This window comes from Protopterus annectens, chromosome 13.part0 (assembly GCF_019279795.1).
Source record: "Protopterus annectens isolate FY-2018-M chromosome 13.part0, PAN1.0, whole genome shotgun sequence".
NCBI classification, from domain to species: domain Eukaryota; kingdom Metazoa; phylum Chordata; order Ceratodontiformes; family Protopteridae; genus Protopterus; species Protopterus annectens.
The window spans coordinates 102,711,118-102,720,664 of NC_056747.1; the positions used below are offsets into that span (position 1 = coordinate 102,711,118).

Genomic DNA, 9,547 nt, shown 5'->3' on the forward strand with positions numbered 1-9,547 from the left:
GAGTGACTGCAGTGCAGAGAGGGAGCTGGCAAAGCTCCAGGAAGCAGACCAAAATTGACTGCTGTGGGTGTCGAGTTCCACTGTCCAGAAAAGTCCTTTTACTACAATACAGAGAATCCAGCATTAGATGTGGTTGTAAAACAGCACATAAGCAAATTACCTAAGTTAGTCTGGTTTACAATGGGATCACTATGCCAGATGTGCTTCTGCATATCCCACAAGAAATATTATAGCTGTAATATCAGCGGGATACAGATTTTTGTCTCTGTCCTTTGTTTTTGTCCAATATCCAAACTTGTCAAGGATCTGCTTCAAGGTTTGAGTTTTCAAAAGCCTATACTACTTGGTGCCAAAGGAAACCAAGTGGTGTAGGCTAGTAGTTTATCTCTGTGATATGAAGTCTAGTGGTCTGTCCTTCATCCATCAGTGATTTGGTATGCTGTTTGAACTTCCAAGATGCCTATTTTATAAGGGGAAAAAAAGTGAGTATTAACCAAGTGCATGACCTGTGTTGTAACTAATGAGCATAGCTTTGTCTCCTCACTGCTTTATCTGTAGAAGCTCTGCTTTGTTAGAGAGATTCTTTATCCATTGCTGGATAATGGGGAGTCTTGCTGAAGTCCCACTTGGAACAGTCTCAGACTTGATCTGTTTACTGCATCACCATTCAGGTTGTGCATAGCTTCCCCAGGGCAGTTTTCTGGCTTTGCATAATATGTCTCGAATTCTGATTGTGCTTGGCCAGTTCTCAGGGCTCCTGATCTTACCAAAGCCTAGAGATCCCTGTCCAGCACACCAAAGTTTAAAGACCAGTTTATTCCTTTTAAAGAATGCAGCCCATTGTACAAAATTATAGTTGCTACTCCTTGAACTCTCAAGATACCAACCAGTAACAAAGCTTCCACAGTGCGCAGATGTAACTGTGGAAGAGTGTTTAAAAGCTTACTGCTTTTAACCTTTTTTTAGAGGTTTGTAGTTGTCTACAAAGGCAGTATAGCTGGTGCGTGACGTACTCATGGTTTTGAGGAACCTGACCTTTGGCTGCTTTTTGAAAACTGAGAGTCTGGAAATGGTCCACTTAATCTGTTTATAGTTTCACTCATACAGAAGCTATACTGGGGCATCACGAGAGCTCCTATACTTCTATTTTTTTTTTTTTTTTTCGATTTCTCCAACCTTCTTCAGAAGGCCAAAGATAATTTCTTACAGTTCTGTGGATCAAACAAGTCTTGGTTTCTTCTGCTCTAGCATTACCTTCTGAGGTTGAGGACCTGCAGAACCTTTCTGCTGAACTGCCTGACAAGTGTAACCCTTAGTTTAACTCTGGCCTCATCAATTCAGGTGAAGTAGGACCTACAAGGACCCTTCTTGGAAAGGGTGGTTTGTATCCTGATGCCTCCGGTAGAGGCTGTAAACTGAAAGCTGAAGGATTGCATTCTGTGTGGGCCAGGGAGGTGGATTCCTCTATTCCCTTGCTAGATTGCTCCTCTTGGGTTAGAACAAAAACTGAAAGCTGAAGGATTGCATTCTGTGTGGGCCAGGGAGGTGGATTCCTCTATTCCCTTGCTAGATTGCTCCTCTTGGGTTAGAACAAAAATTCATTAACCAAATCTGAAGTGCTCAAAAGTAAAAAGCAAAGTAGAAATCTGTGGAACTGAAATAATTTAAATCGGGTTTGTTTTCAGTTTCCATGTTAATGATATGGGGTTCCAGTGCAATAAAAATTCTGCATAACTGCTTGTCAGGAGCATTTTTGTCCACCTGTAAGCTGTCATGAGGGTCTGGTTCGGTTTGGTTGGTGAGATATTTAGAAAATAGTGCGTGATGAAGGAAACTCTTAAGCAGCACTCCAGAGGCCAGCTGTTAGATTTTTTTAATATAAAATGTTTTTAGAAACTTTTACGTAGCACAAATTTGTGATTTAATATGAATGACTGCTATAATAGGTCTAGCAGTGTCAGGTTGTAGCTACTGAAGTGTTAAGACATCCATCCCTGGCCATTTGATGCCTTGTGCATCTTGGATATAACCAACTGAGGTGTGTTCCCTTGTGCCCTTAAAGTGGTCTTTGCAGCTGGTTAATCAATATAGGTATGTATATATCTGGAGCAAATCCATCCCATGAAGTTGGTAGACTGGCTTCTTCATTAAGGTCTTGTTTTAGTAGCTTGTTATAGTTTTGCACTCAAACTTTTGTTTGAGTGTGCCCTTTTGTCAGTAGCATGGGCTTGGTTGCTTACTGATTTAATGCTGTTGGTTAGTAAGGGATTAAACTTCCAAGTCCATGAGCGAGCACAGCTCGGAGTGGAACCCATCTTGAAAGCCTTGATTTTTTTTTTTTTGTCCATTTTACTATGAGAGCTGATTGAATGTGTGTTTTGTGGGCTTCTGTTTTTCTAGTAGAGTAAGAATGTCCTGCATAACTGGACTTGACTTAAAGGTGGGAAATTGAGAACATTTGAAGTCTGCTACTTAGAGCACTGCACACCCATAAAGTGTAGTTTTGGTAGCTTAGGAATTGTGGAGTGACTCTGGGCTTAAGATGCTCAGGCTCGCTACTTGGTTTTTTGATGTTTGTTCTAAATTCCCATTGTTTTCTTGGCTTTTCCCCTATGGTGTATGTGTCGTCTGGGATCTGATTTGTAGTTGGTGAGGTAACATACGTGGAGCTCTTAATGGACGCTGAAGGCAAGTCAAGGGTAAGTGTATGAGAGCATAATTTCTTCTGTCAGTTTACTAGTCAGATAATATGATTTAAAATGTTAGGGTTATTAAAATAAAGTTGTAATTGTTAGTGGAACCAGATTTCTAGAACTGTTGGATTTTTTTAACTGGTGTGCTGGTTCCTTTGATATTTTTTTCTTTAGTGCATATTTCTTTAGTGAATTGTTTACATCTTTTTATATTGAAGATTTGTAAGATAGACTTTGGTCTCTGTGCTGAAAGAATGTTTGTAATAGGACTTTTAAAAGTCTTCCAAAAATCTGGTCTTTTGAAGTGGGGTTCTGATCATATGGTTTTCTGTTTCCAGAATGCAAACTAACCAGTATTATGGCTCCTTGTGTTTATTGTTGTGGAAGGGGTTAGACTATTCGTAAAGCTGCAATTTTCCTCAAAACGCTGGAGCAGGTCTGGATTTGCAGTATTTTTCTAATCTCTACCATTCCAGCAGCAGTTGTGATGCCCTTAAATGGGTAGCTGCTGAGTGAACACTGTCCATTCACATCATACTGAAGGATTTAAGTCTGTACCACTGCTAGCTGCAGTACTGCAGTTCCTAGTCTTACGGTCTGGTACTGATTTGGAGTGTGAATAGTGATGGTGCAGTTTAAATGGATTTCTGTTACATGTACATTGACTTAAAGACAACTCCACCCTTCGGTGTAGGTAACTTTAACATTTTATTAATTTTATCAGATTTTCCCATTAATTTTGTGTCTAGCTTTGTGGGTTTTTTTTCCTTCCATTTTCTTAGTACTAGTTACAAAGGTGTCACCGTTGCTTTCTTATTAAAATCTTGCATTGATTCAAGTTGATCTGTGTGACACTAGATTACACCAGCTGTAGTTTTCACACTTAGCCACAGCCCGCATCTTCAAATTTCAGTAAAGTCAACACACACTGCTGAAATGACTTTCCAAAAGTGAGTTGAAGAAAATCTAATTTGCAAGCAAACTTGAATGTTGCTTTTATTTGCTAATGGACAGTGCAGGGCACAAGGAGCTTTTCATTTATTTTAGGGTGCAATTAAATACCGTATAGCATTTTATTAATTGTGGTGATTGGCATAGAAAGTGAAGTTACATGGCAGTTTCCTTGGTGGAGTTTTCCTTAAGTCAGAGCAACTGGAGCGAAGGTGAGCTGCAAGTCTGGCAGGTTTATTTGTACAAACATTTGCAACTTTACCCAGGTGGCAAAGTATACATTGAGCCACTCTAAAATGTAGCTCACATCATTTATATTTTGCATTTTGTTGACCTTTAGCTTTTTTTTTTTTTTTTTTTTTAGAAGGGATAAAAAAGGGGTTACTGAATTGGAACAAACTTGTGAATGTCCTTTACGTATGTTGTGGCATTTTTAATATTCATCCCCCTCAGCCCTTGTAGTGATGGATGCAATTTGTGGTCCAACCAATTCCTAAATCATTTTGCAGACTAATTGTGTATATCCAGTTAAACTACAGTATGTTTGTACTTACTTCAGTTATCATTGCAGGTATGTGTCTCTATGTATAACCAAATATACTAAGCTGGATTTAAGAGGGAGGGGATGTCTTTTATGCAAGACTTAGAGTTTTAATCACCCCCCCCCCCCCCCCCGGGAAATGGTTTCATTGCAATTTTGTCTTTATGGTTAAGGTTGCCAATTAAAAAAAATTATGCTGTAGGTGATAGACTACGGCTTCGTAGTTAAGATGCTTTGGGGTACTTTGTTTTTGCAGTTGGTTATTTCAAGGCTTATGATTGGTTAATAGCATAGTGATGTGGTATACCATGACTAACACTGAGTGTGCTTTGATTGGTATACTGTGACTACCACTGTACATACCACCTCAACTTGCCCCCATGTCTGCCTTGTTAAAACTGTTGTTTTGCTATATGTTTGGTAGTAGTATTGAAGCTTTTAAGGTCTGTTTTTCATGTGCTTGCTTAGAGCTTTTTACATTTTACTTACTTTCTTGTTTTCTTTTTATTTTATTTTTTTCCCTGCCACATTTAATCTACAAATCAAGGGTTGTGGGTAAGTAATTTTAGTTTTTTGTATGTTATCTTGCCCGTTAGCTTTTTTTTTGCATAGTACTAATATGTATATATTTTTTTCAGGGTAATTGAATTTAAAACCGAAGCCCTGATGAAAAAAGCAATAGAAGCTTTGCACAGATATGAGCTTGGTGGAAGACCCCTTAAAGTGAAAGAAGTAATTATTCATCATTCATTTCATGTGCTTACAAACACTGCATGCTTTTGTGGATCATGAGGAAATGTAGCAGCTCTTTGGGGGGAGGTTATCTTGCTAATCCTTGCAGTAGTTTGTGTATGTCCAATTTTTTTTTTTTTTTTTTTTTTCCTTCTACAAGGCTGACAGACATTCCATCTGTAGCATGCTTAGTTTGGGGTACTGTAGTTTTCAAAATGTGCAGTTTTGACATGCTTGTTGCAAAATAGATGCCAGCACAATTGCTCGACATATGCAAGTTTCTTGAAGGTACTAGCCCCACATCTGGGCTGTCCTTTGCTTGGTACAGTTCCTTATGGAACGCTTATCAGCTGTGATGTGCTCATGTAGAATGACCCCAAGTTATTTGAAATTGTAACTTCCTTCTAGTAATTTTTGTATCCAGTTTACTAAGTGCAATAGTACTAATGGAGATTAAACATGGAGCTAGACTTTACAGGCATGCTTTTTTTTTTTTTTTTTTACAGATTTTTATAAGTGCCTCATTTTGTTTTACCAACATTTTTAATTGTTGGGTCAGATTTTTTTTGAGATGCAAGTCTGTTTTGAAGGAGACTTCTGTTCTGAATGTGTTGGGTACTTAACTCCAGTACCTTGTATGAGGCTTTGCTAAATGCTGGAGGAGACTCCTTCATTCTGTTATGTACATGCAATTTGACGAGGTTAGCCTCAGAAGTCAGCAGACTGCCACCAACACACACAGTTGTTCACATGTATTATAAATCTTTAGGACATTTCATTTTGTGTTCGTAGTAGTCCACCCATTTGGTCACAAATTCACCTTTTCAGGGGTTTACATGCCTCAAAATCTCCACTTTGGAAATACAAAAAAGGGTTGCCCAGCACTGTCTAAATTGATCTCCCATTGCATTACTTCGGCCACAGGTACGATAACAGGGTGATGTGATATCTTGGCTGGGGCCCTATAGAAAACATTTCGGTGAGATCGTGGACGCTGGTACATGGTCACAATTTCGGGCTTTCTTCAAGCACTGTATGTTTTTTAGAGTCTGTTTTGTCATTGTTGAGAATTTTGCCTGCTTTGTCCTTTGGTTGACAGTCCTTCACAACGGCTAGGAACTGCAAGCTGAAGTTATGAGTGCTGCACTTTAGTATCTGCATTTACGGTACATTTGTAACTGTACTGTGTGTTTTCCAGGAAATCCCCCTACGTAATAACGCAGACTGTATGAATTGCGTGTGATCAAAATGTAACCACGCATATTGGCTTATTACTTAGTTGATTGTCTTAAGGTAGTTAACTAGGTTGCATTGATGCACCCTTATAATTATGTAGAGGACATGGTTAAACTCCTTATTCTAGCTTTACACTGAAAAAAGTTTTTCCAGAACCAGTTGTAACTTGCACTTGGTTACTGTGCAATTCTGCTCACATGAGCTAGGCTGGTAGCGTCTTCTATACAGAATGTGCAAGTATACTAACCCCACCCCAGTTAGGCAAGAACAGTGGTAGTTTTGACCACTTCGAGTGGAACCCTGGTATTGAATTGACTTGTGACCCCCCCCCCAAAAAAAAAAATTGTCCCAGAAGGTGGTATAGTAAAGAACAGTCATAGCTGTCTTGAGTAATGGTACTACCTTTCATCCATTTGGAAATGGGTTGTCTAGTATCCCTTTGAAGGGAAAATGCTTATTGTTGTAATTTGGCCAAATGGGCTACTTTATTGGCAAATGTATTATGTGCAAGAAAGCACTTTATTGGAGTAGATTATGTGTGAGTGTTAACACTGGATTTTGCTAGTGCCTGGGCACAGATCTTTGCCTGCTAGTGTTGCACCCTTCCAGAGCATGCAGACTTGAAACAACAAAGCAAGCATGGAGTAGCCGCATGCGAGTCTTGTGCCGTCTGTCAGTACCCAAGGAAACATGAGACCCTAATTGTTTTTTCACATGATAATATTACTGTTGCTAGAAAATCTTACTAGATTAATCCAATTAAGATTGTCCTAACTGTGTTCTCTTCCCAAAATTTGCTGTCCCTGTACGTACCTTGACTCTTTCTGATCCATAAAAGGAGCTAGGGAAGTAAGTTATGTAATTACAGTTGGACTGTGTATTGGTCTTAAACTGGTTTGATTCTTGAGGCAAGCTAGTCGCACAAAATGAGCATGTTCAAAGACTTTGTAAAATCCACCAAGAAGTACTTTAATGATACAAAAACGTTGGCGCTTTCACGGATACATCACTTCCGTTTCATCAGACGTAAACAGAACTAGAGCAAACAGCTGACTTGTATACAAAGCTCTCATGGGAAATTTAAAGCTGTATACCCACAATTCAAACATAAAAACACAACTTCAGAATACTAGACAGCCCTCTACTGGAATGCATTGTTAAAACAAGATATAATGAAATAAAATAAAATACAATAATTCAGTAACCATATATAGCCCTAAGACTATATATAATAATACATGACTAATGATGATTACTTGAGAGGTCTCTACTTCAACACTGGTCTCAAAGTGACCTGTTCATTAAGGCCCCTACCTTTGTGCCCCTGTACGTAATATCCACTTTTAACTCTGCCTCTTCCGTACAGTTAACAATGTCACCTCCCTTCAGTCCTAAGTTAATCACTTGTAGGACTTGAAACTTGAAATAATGATCATTATTCAAGCTCAACACATCTTTGGCAAGCGCATGCGTATAAGCCCCTAGCCAAACAGTAATTATGATCTCGTATTCTTTCTCGTAAGGACCTGTTACTCTTACCAATGTAGAAGTGAAAACCTACCTGACAACAGGCAACATATACTATATTCCTAGTCTCACAGCTGGACATAGATCTAATGTCCCAAAGTTTACCAGTGTTAGGATTCCGAAAATATCCAGATTCATCTACAAACTTGCATTGTTGACAATGACCACACTTGGTGTGGTAGTTGTGAGTCATCACAAATTTTAACTGTAGGTCTATTAGTCATACTTGAATAGTAGGGTTTGGCTCTATCCTGTCTGAGACTAGAAACATTATTGCAAGCTTAGAATAACCTCTATGCATAAAATTATCCTTTAAAGCAGATAACTCATGCCTAAGAGTCATCCGAACAGAGTCATCGTCCGAACACAGTCTCGACAGCCTAATGGCTTGCCCTCTAACAATGTTGTCAAAAATTTTGGGGGGATGCATACTATCATTGGATAAATAGGATGCCTTATAACAGGGCTTCCTATATACACTGGTACAGAATTTATCTCCCAGCCGCTAAGACTTTCAAGTCCAGGTAATTTAGAGACCTGTGAGTATTCAAGAGTAAACTTGAGAAATACTTTGGTATTATTAAGCCCTGACAAAAAATGCTCCAATTGGGCACCAGTCCCTCTCCATAGGAGAAAGAGGTCGTCGACAAAATGTCTATAGAAGAGGATGTCAGAATGTACCAACATGACCACCTCCTCCCACGCTGCCATAACCGAGTTGGCACAACTGGTGCCCATTGCCACTCCAGTTGTTTGTTTATAACACTTATCCTGAAAGATAAAAACATTATTATCTAACACAGTCTCTAAAAGGAGGCATAAAAAATCTGCTTCAGTAATGGTCATACATTCAATTAACAAACTCCAAACCAGCTGAACACCTTCCTTGTTAGGAATACAAGTAAACAGGGACACTACGTCCATAGTGGCTAAAAATAGACCATCAATAGACTGCAGCCAATTCACCATAGCATATAGATCTGTCAAAAACTGTTGTGTATCCCTGAGCACATATTCATAATGTGCCAATACTGTTTTTTGAGTTTATAGTCCAAGTATATGGACAGTGGCTCAGTGAGCCAACCAGCCCCCGCCACAATTGGTCTAAAGGGTGGAACCCTCTCATTTTTATGGATCTTGGGCAACCCATTGATACTGGGTGTACATAAAAATAATTAAAACAGATCCTGTGTTAGACCAAGTAGCTTGCATTCCAGGAGCATCTCATATACTCTAAGACCTAAACTGTTAACCTCCTCAGGTGAAATTACCTGATATGCTTCCGTACTTAACATTTCTACCATGGACCGTGTATAAAATGTCCTGTCCATTACAACAATGAGACCCCCTTTGTCCGCCGGGCGAATAATATCAACATTATTACGTAATGCTGCCAAAGCAGCATGCTCTTTGTCAGATAAATTATTACAACTTCTCATAGGAACTCTTTGGAAAGTATTATATAGGTCATTTTCAACCCCTTTCAGAAAAACCTCCAAAGTTGGGGGAGATCTGGATTCATTAAACTGGGTTTCCTGAAGGAAGTGCCATCATTACAATTACTATCCTTGAACAAAAGTTTCAGGGTAACATTCCTACCAAATAGATGTACAGCTAGCAAAGCATCCGTTATGTCCATGTTACAGGATGGCACAAAGGTAAGACCTCTGTTCAATACATTAAGTTCATCACTACTCAATGCATAAGATTAAATATTCCAAACTAAAGACTTTAAGTCCAATTCCTCTGATGTGGCTGATTGTGTATCTATAACAGAGTCTTTTCTCAATGCTCCTCGTATGGAATCCTGCTCGAAAGACCTCTTCCTCCCTGTGCGGATTGGTAGTGGAACAGGAAAATCCTGTAT

The 9,547-nt window shown here is 39.1% G+C and overlaps 1 protein-coding gene across 3 annotated transcripts in view; it reads left to right on the top strand.

Moving 5' to 3' along the window:
- HNRNPM (heterogeneous nuclear ribonucleoprotein M) overlaps positions 1–9,547 on the top strand; it is a 278,079-nt gene that overhangs the window by 19,163 nt on the left and 249,369 nt on the right. For 2 of the 3 annotated variants that reach the window (XM_044090678.1, XM_044090679.1), the window contains exons 3-5: positions 2,647–2,699; positions 4,733–4,740; positions 4,824–4,917. In XM_044090678.1, coding sequence (XP_043946613.1) covers positions 2,647–2,699; positions 4,733–4,740; positions 4,824–4,917 — 155 coding nt within the window. The remainder of the gene's footprint in view (positions 1–2,646; positions 2,700–4,732; positions 4,741–4,823; positions 4,918–9,547) is intronic. The other variant, XM_044090680.1, reaches the window with a different exon arrangement.